Source organism: Abramis brama, assembly GCF_963993115.1.
Source record: "Abramis brama genome assembly, chromosome: 19".
NCBI lineage: Eukaryota > Metazoa > Chordata > Actinopteri > Cypriniformes > Leuciscidae > Abramis > Abramis brama.
In genome coordinates this window covers 27,862,457-27,881,376 of record NC_139981.1, presented here as the reverse complement: position 1 = coordinate 27,881,376, position 18,920 = coordinate 27,862,457, and the positions used below count along the sequence as shown (strand labels likewise).

The window sequence follows — 18,920 nt, the reverse complement described above, 5'->3', positions numbered from 1 at the left end:
AGTTTAAAGCCCGTGGGAATCTTTCTCCAGAGGTGTCAAAAGCAGAGGAAACGCCATCCGACTCGACACGTTCCAGGACAATGGGTGTTCATAAAATAGCGTGAAAGCGTCATCTAGGCGACAAAACTTCCGGTAAAAATGTTTGAGATTTCATTGGAACAACAAAACCGTTCTGGAATTATTTTTATTTAAAAAGCATCTGAATACCAAAATATGTGTACAAATGAAGATATGCTTGAAATTTTAGCATTCATCCAGACATGATTTAAACAGTAGTCTAAAACATAACAGAAAGTGCGTAAAGCGTAGGCATCTAGATTATCATTTTGTTATTTATTAAGTAAATTCATAGTAAATGAAATAATGCAATGAAAATTACAATTACATAATTTGCAGGACATATTTTCCCCGTTCTCTTAACAGCATTAAAGTTACAGATCATCACAGTGGTCTATGTATAATTTGTCCACATTTTCACGTCACAGTTTCCCACCTGAAACAAAGTAAAATTGCAGTTTACTTAAAGTTAGGGACAGGTTTGGTGGCATGGTCAGGTTTAATTGTGGAAGTTATAGATCAACAGTGTAGTTATAGATACAAATAATTATTGTAATTACAGTTTATTTTTTATTTTTTTTTATGAATACAATGTAAAAACATGTAGGCTACATAATAAGTGCATTATATTAAATGATTAAAATACATACAGTACCTCAACAGCATGACCAGTATATATGTCAGATAAGCATAGAGGCACATCTGTATGAGGATCTCCAGCACAACTTGATGGGGATTCCTCTGTGCTTTTCCCAGCTGGCTGGAAACTACGTGCATGAATGAAATATTACAAAGTTTGAAAGTGAAAATGACTGACACATTCCTAAACACTCTTCATTCATATAGTTCCTGACCTTGGTGAGGAATGAGCATTTGAACGTTCACTTAAGGATTCTGGGTTCTGATCAATCTGATGTATTGTAGGGTCAGGCTCTGCAGGGCATCTGGTCTTTCGAATTTGGACGTTGTGAGAACATCCATGCTTCATCTCCTCAAAATAAAAAAAGTTTTGATGTTGAGCAATAAGTGAACTATAAAAGCACATTAGGTAAAGGAATAGATGCCCCAAAATTAACATATATAGTCATCATTTACACATCTAAAGGCACAATTTTTGAAGTGAACAAAAGTGTGAATTGGATTTGATAGAGGGTTGCAGAGGGCGAGATCATTAGTGACTATTAAGGGTCTAAACTCCTCAAAAAGGTACTGTTGAATTTCAGAAGACATTAATCTTATGGACTACTTTTACTTTCATGATACTTTTATGCTCTTTTTCTATTCTTTTATTTATCATGTATTACACACTGTAAAAAATTTGCTGTAGTTTTGCAGCTGTTTGCCAGTAACTTACTGTAGATTTAAATCGATGTTATTTACTGGCAACAGTTTGCTCAAAGTTAAATGAACATTAAACATTAACAAGTCTTTGTCTTTACAGAATAAAACTATAAAATAACAACCTAATGCAAAGCATTCTGGGAACCAGAAATCTTCATCAACCTTTTTCTGTTTTTTTCCTTCAGATTTTGGTTCCCAGAATGCTTTGCATGAGGCTGTTATTTTAGTTTTATTCTGTAAAGATAAAGACTTGTTAATGTTTAATGTTCATTTAACTTTGAACAAACTGTTGCCAGTAAATAACATCAATTTAAATCTACAGTAAGTTACTGGCAAGTAGCTGCCAATAATACTGTAATTTCTACAGATTTTTTTAACAGTGCATTTGTTAAGATAAATCATCAAAACTATCATTGGATCAAAACAAAAGCTTGTTTAAACTACTCCTATTATAAAAAGTTCACTCAGGTGCTGAGAAAGCTTGTGTTGTGTGACTAACCAATTCTTTGATGCTGAAACCATCTGTGCATTGTAATCTCCATTTTCCATTTTTTGCCATGATTCTGCTCACATAAAAAAAGTTATATTAATATCAAATGTCTAGTCATTTAAATTAGATGATGAACGTGTACATTTCTCACCTCTGGGTGTCAGCCATGTGAGAAAGCGAGAGGTTGTGCATTAATCTCATTTTGTGGGTAATGTCAGTAGTCTTTGACTTGATCAGTGGCTCATGGGTTCTCTGTTATGATGAAAACAGGGAAACATAGATACATAATCCAAACATGTGCACCTAACTGATAGCCCTATAATTGTATTGATTTCCACTGGAGAGGGGTGTCTACTAAATAAATAAATGTGAATGTAGGTACCCCAAAAAGCAAGTTGGAGCTGACTTTTTCCAGGAAGGTGGACTGCAGAGTGAAAAACTTTGGCACTTTGAACTCCCGAGTGAAGACCTGTGGAGACAAAATGCACTGCATATACAGTATATACAGTAGCTATATATATATATATATATATACAGTACTGTGCAAAAGTCTTAGGCATGTTAGTAGTTTCACCCCAGAAAAATAGTTTTAAGCCAGTTATTTATATCTTTTACTGTACTGTGTCAATAGGAAATATCAGTCTCACCGTCATCAAGTTTGTCTGTGATTACAAATTGAGACAGACTAAATCCAGAAGAACTGTGGCAACGTCTCCAAGACGCTTGAAGAAACCTACCTGCAAAGCTGCAGTATTGTGAAAAGTTTTAGACACTTGTATAAAAATAGTGTAAAGTCAGGATGCTTTCAATAATAATGTCATAAATAGATTTTAATTATCAATTAACTTCTATTAACTAAATCAAATCAATATTTGGTGTGACCACCCTTTGCATTTAAAACAGTATTTGTCCTTGGTACACTTGCACATAGTTTTTCAGGAAGCTTTGCTAGTAAGTTTCTTCAAGCATCTTGGAGATGTTGCCGCAGTTCTTCTTGATTAGTGTGTCTCAGTTTCTTAATGTTCATTCAACATAAATAGGAACTGTTTTTTGTTGTTGTGTGTATTCCTTCATTGGTGATTATTCATCACTTCCATGGGTTATATGATGTCAGTGGGATGTCAGAGGTGACAGCACAAGTGTCATCTCTCTCAGTTGCTGTGCCACTGTGTGCACCTCACAATCTTTCAAGCCACACAGTGTGTTGTCTCGCACCCTGAGGTGACAGGATTTGAGCGAGGGAGCCATCTGGGACAGCTGAACTGTTGATTTAGGTGCTTATTCGCACACGTCACAAAATGAATGATGTTAGGTGGACCTCACGTCTACAGCTTCTACACAACAGCAACAACTGCAGTGGTAAAGCCTTGACTGTTAGTCATGCATATGCAAGCACATTGTAATGTAAGTGGAGAACAGGTGTAACATTGTGTAAAATCCCTGTAAACCAAAGTGAGAGTGACATTAGATCACATTCAACTCTTTACATGAGAAGTAATAGTTGATTTTACATGCCTACACTTACATACCTATAAGAAGAATTAATCCAAAATTAGATATCCCCCATATTGTTTTTTTGTTTTGTTTTTTTTTACCAGGGAAATATATATTTCAAATAAATTCTAAATATATGTTGAAAATAGGGCAGATATTGATTTGTTTTCCCCTATATATATATATATATATATATATATATATATATATATATATATTGAAAAATATCTAAAAATACCTAATATTAAATTATAATTAAAAAAATATAGCAATGTATTTTTGGCCATTTTTGTATATTAAATATATTTTAAATATATCTTAAAAAAATAAAAAAATAATAATTGTCATATGGACCAACAATATCCAACTAGATTTTTTTTCAGTGTTGTTTATCCGGTTTCTAGGATGTTCTTGGTGCTTCCTTAGCCAAAGACTCTAAACTTAGACGTTTTTTGGTTGCCTGCTATGTAAAAAATGGTGTTAAAGTAGTTGACTGCAAGACAGTTATAACCAGAGTCCAGACTGCATGAAGCCTCTATTTCTGGTCTTTAGATATATCTCAAGTCCCAATATGGGATTGTTTTTTCTGTAGCCGTGGTGCATTGTTTAGCACATGCAGACTATGGGGAAGCGTCCGTGGAACCCAGTGTCTGAAGCAAGTGTGAGCGCCCGCGCGTATAAAAGGGACCCTACATTACACATTGCATTATTTAATCTAAAACATAAACAATAAATAGATCAAAATGTGTTTCTTTGTGCGCCCTGTGATTGCTTAGCGTCTCATTTTTTCTGGACATATGGTATCTGACCGGACTGCAGAGCGCGGTGCACGTGAAGTGGCAGAGAAGTATGTGGAGAGATGATCGGGCCCCAGCAAACTTCCATGGCCCATTTCATTGCGGACTGTTCCAGTAAAAGAAAAGGCGATGACCAACTCGAAAATAGCGGAAAAAAGAAAAGCAGGTCAAGCTTCAATCGTAATACGATGTATAGCCTATTAGGTATGGATTTACGGCAACAGGTGCCACTGATACGGATATCAGACTGTAAGCTGGTTTCATTAATATTTGTGAAGCAGTCCTTTTTAAATTTCGTTTGATCATATCCTGGAATTTATGTGCATTGTTTTGGATGCATATACGTTTTTTTTATTTTTTTTTATGGAAGCCCAGGAAGAAGCTTGTCTTGTGCACAGCTAAAAATACTGTACAGTAATATCAATAAGCAGTTCATGCTCACATTAAAATAGTTTTGTATTTGTTGGTCTGGTCTGGTATATTTTGTTAAAGGTTAAAGCTTGATCTCTAATTTTATACTTTTAGAAATGATTGGCTGAAATCACTGTGTGTTGCTATTGTATTCTGCATCTGTCTGACTGTTGAAACTGGCTCTTATTTTAATACAATTAGCCTTTGTTGTCACCTGTTGGTGAGTGAAAACACTGAGTTGCTGTTGAAGTGATTGTCTTGCGTGGTACTGGAGAGATTTGACAGGTGAAATGGGCTGGTATTTTCATACAATTTGCCATTACTGCCACCTGCTGGTGAGTGAGTGAGTGCTGTGTGAGTTGCTTTTGAAGTAGGCCTAATTGTATGGGAGAAAAGGGAAACATTTTGTGAACTGGTCTTAAAGTTTAAAAAGATTGGTATATTCACACAATTAGCCTTTGTTGCCACCTAGTTCATTATATGCAAATAAATGATAGGCTGTTACTGTTTTACACAGTGCTATGTTTCAAAACGATGCATCTTAAAATTGAGGCATTAAAATTGACAACTGGTCCCTGGAAATTTTTTTTTATGAATATGCTGGTCCCTGGCACAAAAAAGGTTGGGAACCCCTGGTTTAGACGAGCGATTCCTTGCGGGTCATAAACCCTCTGGTGAGCCTTCCATTTCTCCCGGACATGCACACTGTCCACTGTGTTGGGCTAGTGGAGAAATCCTTATTCCGCTCGTGTATTTAACTCAGCACGGGTAGAAGAGACACTCCCCTGGGTTGGGATCATCAATGAACGCTCCCGTTTTGCCCTCTAAGCCATGTCAAACAACATTGTAGCTGGTGGGCGTATGCGGCGGCAGGTCAGGTCAGGTCAGGCTGGTGGAGCCCTACCAAGCCGACTTATTGAGAGACCTGGATCAGGGCGAAGGGTTGTCTCCTGAGGCAGTTAAGGAGCTGCGTAAAGCTACAGATCTAGCCCTCCGCACCATTAAGCAGATGGCCCATGCCTACTGCTGATATGGTGGTGACAGAAAAACATCTGTGCCTGAACCTGTCGAGCATAAGGGATAAAGACAAAAAAAATGATCCTGGATGCTCCGGTCACAACCCACGCCGCTACAAATGGTCATTTGTGGGGTATAGGTTTTTATTTTATTTTGTAAAATGTGCGTGTGAGTGGGATGAGCGGTAGAGATTGGTGAGTTGACTAACGGATCACCTTAAAAAAATACAAAAGGTGGCTCTGGTGACTCGTGAAATGAGTCGACCCGTCGCTTTTCTCAGAAAAAAAGAAAAAAAGAATATGAGATGTAGCTGGCAGATGGGTCTGCTCACTCATAAGAGAGTAATTTGCTCAAGAGTTTATCCTGCTGGATGCAGGAGTCTAACTTGAAGCAGATTGGTGACGGCCACAGTGAAATGAGGCTCTCTACTCTCTTACTGAGGTTGAGTGCTTCCCTTATGAAAGATGTGCTTAAGGTTGATTTTTGATTGAAAAAAAAATGCTAGTTGTGGTGAAATGATGCAACTTTGTTTTGTGTTGATTGCTCTACCCCCAGTATGGCTAGAGGTGACATTGCTAAGACAATGTTAACACCCCCCAAACCACCTTAAAGAAAAGCTTGACAGATGAGAGTTGAGGTGGACTAAGTTGCAAGAAGCTCCCCACTCTCTCATCTGTTGCCCTCCCCAATTTAGCCATCCCGGCGGAAAATATCTGATCATAGCGATGTGGATATGTTTGCATGTGCTCTGAAGAATTTGGCACTCCAGTGAAGTCACGTCACATTTATTTATATAGCACTTTATTCAATAGATTGCTTTAAAGCAAGCAGGTTATGTTTATTAAACATGAGAAAAAAACACTGAAAAAAAAAAAAAATGCCTTCAGAGACACTAATTAGAGTCTGACTTGAAATTTTACCATGTCATAATAATTTATTGTCTTCCCATTATTAATCAAAAAAAAAAAAAAAAAAAAATGTTTTGCTTAAAATATGAAATACTGATTCTCTAATACAATAAAGTATTCAGCTCAAAGGCAGCCATAGTAAAACAGACATTTTCTCATGCAAGTGTAAGAGAGATGTTTGGATGTCTTCTAAAGGGCTATTAATATTCTCTCACACATGCACACAGTGTCTGTCCATGTGATGGATGTCTGGTACCTTTTTTCCATGTGATTCTGACTGTGTTTTCTTATGTGATGACACCGTAAATGGGCCGCAGGGCCGATTAATACCCCGACTACTGGTCCTTCCCAACTCTGTTTGCCATCCCCTATCCCTCTTCCAGACCCATGCACTGTTTGCACACATCCACTATGACAGGGAGGTGTGAGAAAAATGAACCTTTCGTGTGTTTCTGCAGGTTCCACTCACATCCCGGATTTACTCCTACTCTTCAACCTCCTTACCTCGCCTCTATGCGGTCTGAACTCTGGCAACTACTGGTGTCTTGCAGTCAACTCTAGTCTACTTAAATGCTAGTTTTCACATAGCAGGCAACTAAAAGAAAACTGACATACCCTAGACTTGTACAAATGTTTTACTATAAGAACTCCTTGAGCTTTCAGTTAAGCTAGTCCTTAGTCCTTCAGGCTGTTTTGACTTTTTGCTTACTTCCAATATCCCAAAGAGTTATAAAAGGCAATATTCAGTTGACTTGAGAGATATTTTTAACATCTATTATGGCGCTTTTCCACTGCATGGTATGGCTCGGTTCGGCACGGTTCGACTCGGCGCGGAACGGTTCGGCTCGCTTCGCTTTTCCACTGCGTGGTACGACTCGACTCGGTACGGCACGGTTCGGTTCGCTTTAGCTCGGTTGCTTTTCCACTGCAGTTAGTACCGCTTCAAAGTGGGTGGGACTGATCGTTATAGTTGCCGTCTCTACTGCCATGATATCATCATTATTAAATGCGAATTTTTCATTCCGTGTTTCCCCATCCACTCCTCGGCAACCAACGAGAGGAACGTCTGCACCTCGTCCACTGACCACGATTCAGCCATTTCTTTTTTTGAAGTTTATACTCTTTTTTTTTTCTCTTTTTTTTTTAAAGCAAATACTTTTAAAACAGGCGCTACAGCGCTGGCTGTTGTCTACTGGCTATTTAAATCTAGCGGGTTTAGTGTCTCGTGTCGTAAATACAATGACGCTGGTAGTGATGATTCTGTCTGACCAATCAGTGATCTGCAGTGTTTTCACGTCACATTTTAGTATCGGTACGGTACGCTTGGAACCTCAACAGAGGTGGTACCATTTAAAGCGAGCCGAAGCGAGCCGTACCGTACCGTACCATGCAGTGGAAATGCGCCAAAAGTGAGCCGTACCGAACCGAGCCGTACCGTACCATGCAGTGGAAAAGCGCCAAAGCGTGCCGTACCGAACCGAGCCGTACCGTACCATGCAGTGGAAAAGCGTCATTAAAGTATTCTAAGTAAATAAGTCTTCTACAAACTTAAGTTTTATTTTATTTTGTTTACATTTAGACTTTCAGACAAAACTTTTTTTAGTACAGTAACTTTAATATTTTAAAAGTATGGATGATGTGCTGGATTACTTTCTAGATTTCACAGAATAACACTATTAAACATATTGCCAGTGTGGGGGTGCAAAAAGGTATAAATAAAAAGTGCTGGATCTATTTGCAAGCAGTTTTCTTTAATCAAAATAAACTCAGGATTGCACTTCTTAGGCTCTTTGGAAACAAAACATGATATACAGAACAACCACCAAAATTACAGCAAGATCTGACAAAGACTAGAGACTGAACAAGATAATTAACAAGACCGGTGTACACATGAGGGCAAATCAAATGGGGGGATGACTGACAGAAGCGGGGCTTTTGGAGGTGGAGACCCAGGTGGAGTCGAAGAGACCGGGCAACACCAAAAGATCCTGGAGGCCGAGACGGAGCTGCGGGGACGGGTGGCCAAGGTAAAGCCAGGAGGACTAAGGTGGAGCCGGTGCAACTAAGGACTGAGTTGCAGCTGGATGGAAGGAGGAGCCCGACGGAACTGAAGGCTCGGAAGTCCATGGCGAAAACAATGACTGGCCAAGTCAGAGCTAGAGGGACGAGGAAGCCTGGTGAAGCCATAAGGATGACGTCCCAGGTGGAGCTGAGGGAGCGAGTAGCCAAGGTGGAGCCAAATGATCGACGGGCTGAGGTGGAGTGACGAGTTTGGAGGGTCGACTAGAGGCTAGAGGGTCGACACACCAGGGCGGAAGCCCAAGGCGGAATCAAGCTAATAAGAGGGGCCAGAGAAGGAGGAGCCGAAGGGCTGAAGGGAGCCAACGGAGACAGGGCAGAAGAACTGGATGGCACGGGCAGAGGGTTACAAGACGACATCCTTGGCTGTGACAGGACAGGCAGTAATTTCAAAAACTGCCTTCTTGGCAAATACGGGACAGGCAGAGAGGTCAAACACAACCTCCTTGGTCAAAAGTGGCCTCCTTGATAGGGTACAGGTAGAAATAGCCTCCTTGGCCAAAATGGGACAGGCAGAAGAGGTGGAAGGCAGAGTAGGAGCATCACAAACCACACTGACATGGTGCTGTGCAACGTTACAGACTTGGTACTTGGCGACAAAACAGACATGGTGCTGGGTGACGAAACGGGCTTAGTGCTAATCCTTTTACTCTTATCTGTGATTACAATGGGCTTCAAATTCAGCACATTCACAGCAGCCTTAGTACTTTGGGCGGAGCTCCACTCCATTCTCTCCCATTCCTACTGGAACAGACACTGGGACTTTCTCACACACCTGGTCAGACTCCTTTTTAGGCTCTAGCTCTGGGACAAGGGTAGCCTTAGGAGTATGCTCCTTGGGGGAAGTGAGGGTCGGCTCACGCACCTGGTCAGACATGGCATTTTTCGGCTCTGGGCTCTGGCTTCTGGCTTCACCCCCATGCAAGGGCTTTGGTTCATGCATCGTGGCGGGCTCACGCTCTGATGCTTGTTTCACACTGGATGTGTATTTAAAGAGCGGAAGCAGCACGCACCCATTGTGCTTTCACACTGGCAGCGTTTGTCATGCACAGCTAAACCGCGGCTTGTGTTCTGCAAATACAGATGAGTATCATCCATTGTGTCACCTTTTTCAGGTGTTCTTCTCTGACCACTGTCACGTGCTTTGATTGGGCAGCATAGTCCGTGAGGGGCTGCCACTTTACTTTTGTTTCGTTTTTTATGTTTATTTCACCGGTTTCCCGCCTCCTCCTTCCCTGAACTTAAAATGTGTTACAGTGAGGTTTACAGGGGTGAATTTAACAGAGGCCAGTTGGTACGAGATGGATGTACAGGTAAAACTCACTCTCCTGGCCTCAAGAGGCACACTAGCGCATCCATGCTGGGTATCACGTTTCAAGCCTAGCTTGGAGCTTGGATGTAACAAAAGTCCGTGATGTTGCAAATTGATGAATTCAGAATTCAAAGAGATGCCAGAAAATAGACCAATCACAATTACACTGTGCCATTGAATTAATTGCAGAAGTTTAAAACTTTAACCCTCTGGGTTTTATGAAAGCGTCAGCGCATTCTGGCACATTAATATTTTCACATCAATAAGAGCGAAAATAACTTAAAATACTCATTATATTGGTCAGATAAGAGTAAGACATCATTCGAAACTGTAAAGTGTCTATTTTTATTTGTTCATGTTCAAAAAGATTTTAAACAAACCCTGCAACCAGAATGTTTGAGGAATATCAAATCAGTACTGTTCTGCAAACACTGTTTTTTGAGGAGCTTAAAAAGGTCTTATGACATTAGGTTTTTTGGTTCCTATTTGGAAGCTTTTAAAAAAAAAGAAAGAAATAAAATATCTAGTATTCTTTTTAGAATATGAATTCTTATTTTAAAAGTTCAATATAAAAGTCTCTAGTTATAAGTGTAGATGATTGTGAGGGTTATGCATGTTTGTGTGTGATAGAATGACAAAGGGCAGCACAACAGCTGCAGGTGTGTTTGCCTCCATGTTCCTGCTTACTGGGATCAGACGCTGTGGTTTGACACTTACTTCAGGAAACATGAGCTCAGTTTCGTCTTGTCCCCAGGTCTGTTTGCCCTGCAGTTGGAAAGCATTCACCCCTCCTCCACCCCCTCTTAGTGAGACTGGTATCTGTGAAGAGAGCAGACATTACAAACAAACATTACAATTTATAACTCAGATTTCACTTCAACACCACTTTGAGAGGTATTTTTCAGTTTCATTTAAATTTGCATTATTGAGGATAAACATAATGAACACAATGCCTGGTTGACATGACTTTGCTTTTCTACTTCTCTCTGAGACAGATCTCCACATTTTTCCCACTTTGCAAGATGGCCAGATACATGAGCTATACATGCGAGAAATCCTTGGAGTGAGCATAGGGTTAATATGTTCCTAATTATGTGCTACTTCTCAAGAAGATCCTCGGACACAGCCCAGCTCACACCCGATAACACTGCACACCCGGGTGAGGACACACTTTGTCTTCTGGGTGCAAACTGGCCCTCCAGAGTGATACAGTGCAGGAAAGTGTTTCCTCAAAGCACTGTATAGCAGCTAAAAGACCTGTAACAAGCCTGTACACTAGACACCGACAGGGAGAATGAGAGTAACATTAATTTGTGTAGGAAAGGAAGATTGTGTTGATGAATAATTTTAGCTATAAGAAGAGTGCACAAACATTGGATTCAAAATTAATGTTCTGGGGGGAAAACATGGGTGTGTAAGTGCACAAATACAGTGGGAACAATTTGTTCCATGTATTTCTCCTTTCAACTCAGTGATGATGGAGCAATGTTCCTCAGACAAATTTGACTGTCCATCCTGAAAATAAAAAAGTGTGAAATTCAACATAGCAGATAGATGTTGTGACTCAGTATCTCTCATAGAAACCAAACAATCTAAGGTAAATATAAAAAGAAATAGACTCAAATCAATTAATAGTTTTCAAAGCTGTGATTATTGTGGTTGTGAAGTTTGACAAGCTGTACAGAACTAAGTAACCAGCCTGCCACATAGAACTTAGTAACAGTGACCCAGGGGAAAAACCAATTGCTCAGAGGTTGCTATTTCATAGCTCACGAGATGTTACAAATTTCTCAGTTTAAATGCCTTAGGGGAAATAAAAATAGAAACAACCAAGACCATTATTGATGATAAAATCAGTGTGGATTAGCACAGCACAAATACTTTGGTCTTGGAAGAACATGACGAGAAATGTGTGATTTCACAGTTTCATTTTTCATAGAAAACTCTCAATAACAGACTTTGGTATCTTGCCAAATGGTGAACGTGATTTCACCAAACAAGTTCCAGAATCAAAATCTTTGTTGATCATTAAACAACATTCAAATTAACTAATCACATTTAAGGGACAAATTTCCAGTTTATGTCAAGGTTTACAAACAGGGTTATGTGCTTCTACATCAGTGTTATTCACCTATCATTTCCCTCTGATTTTAGGGATATGTTAGGGTTAGGTTTAGGTAGGAACAGGGTTAGAACTACATTTTTGGACAGGAATGTTTTTCCAGGAACATGTTGATTCAGGAACATGTCGGTAACCCTTTGGAAACATGCATGGTTTTGGGATATTGTTGAAATCTATTCTGAAAATCTACAGGAGACACATGAGGTAATGGAGCTAAGGTAATTTCTTTAGGAGAAAAATCTAAATCCTTAAACTCATTGCTGTGTAGGTGAAATCTGAGATCTATCTATATAGAGAGAGACCTTTTGTTTAAGGTCCGGGAGATCTTTTCCAAACAGTTTAACTCATTCCCTGACCTCTGGCTTGATGTGATATCTCAGGCCAAATTGGTCAGTCTCTTTTGTGTGTGAAATGAATTAGACATTCTCCCCTGGGTGATGTTTGTCCATGATGTGCTGACTGAAGGAGATCCTCCTCCACTACTGAGGGTCATCTCACTGCTATGTGAACAATCAATTCTCTTTTCCCATAGAGTTGAGGTTAAAATGGCTTCCAGCAGAATGTGAGTTTGTGTAAGGCCAGCAGTGCAAACAGCATGGGGAGAGAAGAGAGTTGCAGGCCTTTTCAATCCCAGCAATATTTTAAATAGTCTAAATAGAGGCTAATTTCAACGTTTCATAGAATGAACTGAAACCGTTTTTGTAAAAATGAGTAGCTAAGAAATGCAAAGCAAAGAAAGAAGGCAGAAAGGCAAAGGTCAGTGATTTATTTAATGAGCAGAAACTTACATGTTCATTTTGTGCTGTGGAGTCATCAGGTGTGATCTGAAGTTTCGGTAGAGATCCAGACTTCTGTTTTAGCATGTCCTTAAGAGTCACATCTGGGCTGGAATTACTGCTGTTCTCTGCTAGCATGAAATGTCAATGAAGTTTAAAATTGAAGTATAGAAAAAAAAAAAAAAAAAAAAAAAAGAGTTGGTAAGTTTGATTTATTTCCTTTTTCAGTACAAGTTTTTCCTATTTCAGTATAAGTATACACTACCAGTCACAAGTTTTGGCTCGGTTAGAATTTAGAATTTTGGCTCGGTTATCATTGTAGACAGCGTCAGTCATTATAATGTTTTTAAAATAAGTCTCTTCTGCTCACCAAGGCATTTATTTGATTAAAAATAAAAAATAAAAACCCAGTAATACTGTTAAATATCATGACAATTTAAAATAACTGTTTTCTATTTAAATATATTTTAAATGTAATTTATTCCTGTGATCAAAGCTGAATTTTCAGCATCATTACTCCAGTTTTCAGTGACATCCTTCAGAACTCATTCAAATATGTGGATTTGATGCTCAAAAAACATTCATTATTATTATCAATGTTGAAAACAGTTGTGTACAATTTTTGTTTCAGGATTATCTGATGAATAGAAAGTGTCTTTACTGTAACTTTTGATCAATTTAATGCATCCTTGATGAATAAAAGTATTGATTTCTTTTATTACTTTCCCCAAAAAATAAAATAAAAATTCTTACTGACCCCAAACTTTTGAACGGTAGTGTTTAATGTTACAAAAGCTTTCTATTTCAGATAAATGCTGTTCTTTTGAACTTTCTATTTATCAAAGAATCCTGAAATAGAAATGCAAATAACTGTTTTCAACATTTATAATAATGAGAAATGTTTCTTGAGCATCAAATCATCATATTAGAATGATTTCTGAAGAATCATGTGACAGTGAAGACTATAGAAGTAGATGTTGAAAATTCAGCTTTGATCACAGGTATAAATTACACTTTACTATATATTCACATAGAAAACAGCTGTTTTAAATTATATTCATATTTCACAATATTACTGTTTTTTCTTCTTCTTTTTTTTTCAGCATTGGTGAGCAAAAGAGACCTTTTAAAAACATTAAAAATCTTACAGATCCAAAACTTTTGAATGTAGTGTACAATTTTGTACAATATCTCTCAATATAATGTACTGGGTAATGTAATGGGTTATATTACCCATCACAAGGTATTACGGTAACACTTTACAATAAGGTTCCTTTATTAAACATTAGTAAATGTATTAACTAACATGAACTAACAATGAGCAATACATTTACTACTGTTTTTGTTAATCTTTGTTAATGTTAGTTAATGAAAATAAAGCTGTTCATTGTTTGTTCATGTTAGTTCACAGTGCATTACCTAATGTTAACAAGATTTTAATAAAGTATTAGTAAATGTTGAAATTAACATTAACAAAGATGAACAAATGCTGTATAAGTGCAGTTCATTATTAGTTAATGTTAACTAATGTAGTTAACTAATGAACCTTATTGTAAAGTGTTACTGGTATTACTATAGAAAAACATTGTAATACCATTGCCAATTGCCTGTAGTTGCTTCTCTAGTTGACTTGTGCTTCTGTGTTGTTCCGCCCAGACCTTGAACACCTCCTGCTCCCTGCGGCTCTGAAGATACCCGAGTCGGGTCAGCTGCTTCTGCAGTTCCAGAACCTCATGAAAGGCCAGATTAGAGATTACATTAGATGAGTAATCATGCACGTTCATTCTTAAACCCAAAGATTATCTCTTAGTTAATATCCATGGAGAGAGAATGCGGAGTAATGCTGGTCTCACCAGGTAGTGGTATGTTTTAGGTAAACACCTCAAGTATGCGTCCTTGTGTGTGAGGGTTGATCTGGTGACCCTCTGAATGGTGACAAACTTCTGTGACAGAAAGAGTAAACTGAGGATGGAAAGAGAGTGAACTTTGAAAAAGGAATCTCTAACTTGATCGCAGACACTGATAACAAATCTGGGAACACCTAGCATTTTTGAAATCTCTTTTGAAACTGAAGAGACACATGTGGTCTTTTTCTTCAAAAATCTGACATTTAAGCTCGATTTGCTCTCCATTTAAGAGTCAAAGAGGAACAATTGAGATTTCATTTGAGCATTTTTTTTCCTATGTGTTGGCATTCCCATTCCGAGGTTCCAGAGAGGACCCCTGTCTTTAAGTTGAGCTGGGAACCCCCAGCATACAAAACGAATGAGAAGTAAACATGCAACCACAGGAAGCCATTAACTGCAACAGGGACCAATTAGGCCCCAGCAGGTGTCCATGGCTCGGCCTGCATCATCATGAAGTCTGGACAAAGTTTTTCGTCCTGAGCTGAGGAAACAACAGGGCAGTTTCATTTGCTCAGCAATTTGTACCAAAGGTTTCCTACTGGCAGCCAATAAAGTCCTTTATAGCTTTCCCTTTGTCCTCCCCTCCAGTGCTGGTCATTAGAGGACACAATTACAGCCCACTGAAGAAGGCTTGCTTTTATAGGAGGAGATTGATAAGCCAAAGACACCTCCTCCACATCCTTACCCCCCAGTTTCTACCTCTTATTGTCCTCAACCCAGACGGCCAAAATCAAAGTCAATCACAAGTCCACACCAACTACTTCCCCCATATTACAAAGATGAGGAGCTTCCTCAATCCTCTGGACTTCAGTAACACTTCAAAGTGGCACTGTGAGACACGCATCTACTCTTCTACAGTGGGTTGCACTACAGCGCAACATCAAATGGACATCTAGATCAATTTTTGCTCATGCTGTTTTGTACATGTTTTAGCCTAACTTAACTTCAGTAAAGCCAGAGGAATTTGTGTGTGTGTGTGTGTGTGTGTTTGTGTGTGTGTGTGTGTGTGTGTGTGTGTGTGTGTGGTTATACAGTAGGCGCTCTAATATAGTTCAGGGAACTTAATGGAGTTGAATACCTTTGGCTCTAAATGTCCTTTTAGGAGGAATAAAAATACACACAAGAGAATTAAGACAATTGTTGACATTCAGTAGGAGTATAGACTTATAAAATCTATGTGGACAGTATAACTGACATTTATTTGGTCTTGGGAGAATTTGATGAATATAATTTTGAGGGTAAGATCTCAAACTTTTGCAGACTTTGGTGTCTTGGCAAATAAGCACAGTCTGAGACGTTGATATTTCTTCTGAACTCTACAGAAGACACTTCTGAGATTAGTAGGGTGCAAAAGTCTCAATTTGATCTCAATTTAATTGCTGTCTAGGAAAACTAATTTTCTCTCAGTTGTTTTTTTTTCTTTTCTATAGGAGTTATCAAGGTTAGGGTCGCAACTTTTCAGGGTCACGCAGCCACAGTAAGGATATGAATACCGTATGACTGTCCATACAGTTGCTGGTAAGGTTTCAGTGGAGCACTGTCATGAATATTTCAGCACAGAGACTTCTTCTCCTGCTCCGATGGAGAGACAGGAAACGGGTAACTTTATTTGAAATGTTAATGGCTGATGTGATGTGCTTGTTCCTCAAACGTATGGAGATGTGTGTACGTGTCAGGTGGGTGTGATTGGCTTTGGCCTGAATGTCTACGAGCTCATTTCAGATGGTAGAGGAAGTCTGAGGCAGACATGTGAGTTTGGTTTACAACAACACTAGTAACAACATTCACAATGATAAACCCTGTGCAAAGAATGAAGAGAGCTTCAATTATACTAGACCTACTATCCCGTGCAGAAGGTCACCTTATTTATTCTAAGGGATGTTCTGTAAGGGGAAGTGGACTATATCCAGTCGCATAAAATCTTGTTTTTTTTCCCCTTGCAGTGAAAAAAACATATCAAAAACCAAGCATTGATTCACAAACTAGTTCTAAATAACCTAGTTCACACATAATTCTAAATGAGAACAATACATTTTTAGTTCTGTCCACCATTTAAATACCATTATACTTACAATTTCTATTGGCCAAAACAATAGATTGATATTTTTAAATGTTACCTTTCCAGTTTTGCTGTTAACTAAAACTAAAACCATAAAAACATGAATTACTTGAAATAATAATAAATAAAAAAAACTTAAACTTGTTTTTATTTCAACTAGTTGCCAAGCCAACATTTCTCATTTAAATTCAGTTAAACATGATTAACTAAAATAACTAAAATAAAAAATTAAAAAAATAAATCGTTAAAACTATATAGATATATTTATTAATAATAATAATAATAATAATAATAATAATAATAATAATGCATTAAATTTATATAGCTATTTTCTCTGCACTATATAGGGATCTTCTCAACCCCCACCAATGTGCTTCCTAAAATATAAAGAGATACAACGGAAAACACGGGAAAACAATCCAACCTTTTCTATCCAAGTCTTCTTTTCTCAGCACTGCCTTCTACTGGCGAAATTTAGTAACCGCTACTCTTGTTTAATGCTCTCTATAATGAAAACAATTTAGTAATAATTAGTCATTGATTCCAGCAGGGTGTACCTTCTCTTTATGCCCTTCCCCGAGTCTGGTATTATCTGAATCAAGGGGCTTCATCTCTTGCCTTTGTCTTTGAACTTTTTCCCTCAGTAATGTAGCATACTGATATGAAAGCATGTCTTTCAAGTGATGTATTCTGTAGTATGTCTCTAGATGGCGCTAGAATGTAAGAAAAAGAGAACGAAAGCATCAGCGTGTGACAGAACATAAGAGAGCAAAAGAGAACAATTCATTTGTGAAACTGTTGTCAACTCTTTTATCCATACAGAATATTGGTTCATATATTCATGGAGAAAAAAAAAATACTTCCAATAAATAATTAGATAATTTAGTTTCATTGTTTAATTGTTGATTAGGCTGAAAATGATATAGGCCTACTGGTATAGCCGTATAGGAGCTCTCAGAATATTTCCAGTTTAAAAATTGTAATTACGAGCTATAGGATAGGTGAACGCTTTTGTTGTTGAAGTTGAAATCTCATAATTACGGTAATTATGACATGGCGTGAACGCACCTTATAGGCCTATGCGCTCATTTTAATGGCACATTTGTGGCAACCACAGCTACCAGTGCGAGTACTGAAATTAAACTGTAAAAGATAATCAAATAAATTCTTATTTTTTTGCAGGGCAACAGTGAAGTGTATATTGATACTAAATAAAGTGAGACTGTGAGAGTCTAGTAAAGTGATGAGAGTAAAGTGAGACTAGCACACTTTGGTCTTTTTCCACACAGGTGAGGTTTCTATATGGACTTCACTTTGTGTTTATGGTAATCCGCAGAAACAGTTGACAGTGTTTGCACCTGGGCCTTTGTTGGCATGCAGCTAGACTTTAAATCCATCAAGGCATTCGGATAAGCCTACTAATTGGGTTTATTATGTGCAGCTGCAATTTAATGCCAATTTAAGCAGGTTTAAAGCAGACTTTGAGAGTGATTTGACATGATGTTTACTCTACGGTTCCATAAAGCACATTCTGATTGTCATTTGATTAGGAACAGAATAGGCCTACTGAAAGTACCTGATCTAGAAGAGCTTTTCGTTTTCTTTCAAGGACTTGATCAGAATCCACAGCATAAGCAGAAGTCATTGCCATCGGCCCTGTTCTGCTGGGGTTTTGTGGTCTCCTCTTCTGACGGTCAGATAGACTGGCTGCCTTTTGGAGAGAGAAATCACACTTGGTTGACAAGACGCAACAGCAGCTGTGCTCTTGTCTTCTCTTGTCACAGAGATCACAACACACCAGTGAGTAATTGCATGGGTTTTCCTGAATTGGCTAGTAATCAGTATCAAATGGCAAAGAAACTAAGCTAGTACGATTGCAAAAGAGCGCAAATTACAGTTATAAGCCACAAGATGCTATTTGTAGCACTGATTTTTCCATGGTTAAAGAATGTGGGTTTTAAATAATTTCACTATTTTGGTTTCACTGGATGTTGCCATTTTTGTCCTGCACTGAAAACTTCTAAAATAAAAATGTTATGATTTAAAGAGCAAATGGTGATTTATTTAAAAATATTCCTGGTGTTTCTCTTTTTCTTTTTTCCCCCTCTTTTTTTAAAATCAAAATGCAACATTTTTTGGTGGGTCGATAC

At 38.3% G+C, this 18,920-nt stretch overlaps 1 protein-coding gene across 1 annotated transcript in view; it reads right to left on the bottom strand.

Annotated features, from left to right (window-relative positions):
• Positions 1–362: 362 nt before the first annotated feature.
• The window catches only part of LOC311069999 (uncharacterized protein), a gene marked incomplete at its 5' end in the record, with an annotated part of 31,804 nt that continues 13,246 nt past the window's right edge, over positions 363–18,920 (bottom strand). Inside the window, 12 exons of the mRNA XM_084093631.1 lie at positions 363–493; positions 713–824; positions 912–1,045; positions 1,898–1,961; positions 2,040–2,140; positions 2,271–2,357; positions 10,624–10,725; positions 12,817–12,932; positions 14,399–14,534; positions 14,658–14,747; positions 17,328–17,483; positions 18,347–18,481. Of these exons, the coding sequence (XP_083949757.1) occupies positions 452–493; positions 713–824; positions 912–1,045; positions 1,898–1,961; positions 2,040–2,140; positions 2,271–2,357; positions 10,624–10,725; positions 12,817–12,932; positions 14,399–14,534; positions 14,658–14,747; positions 17,328–17,483; positions 18,347–18,481 (1,275 nt within the window). The 3' untranslated portion in view covers positions 363–451. The remainder of the gene's footprint in view (positions 494–712; positions 825–911; positions 1,046–1,897; positions 1,962–2,039; positions 2,141–2,270; positions 2,358–10,623; positions 10,726–12,816; positions 12,933–14,398; positions 14,535–14,657; positions 14,748–17,327; positions 17,484–18,346; positions 18,482–18,920) is intronic.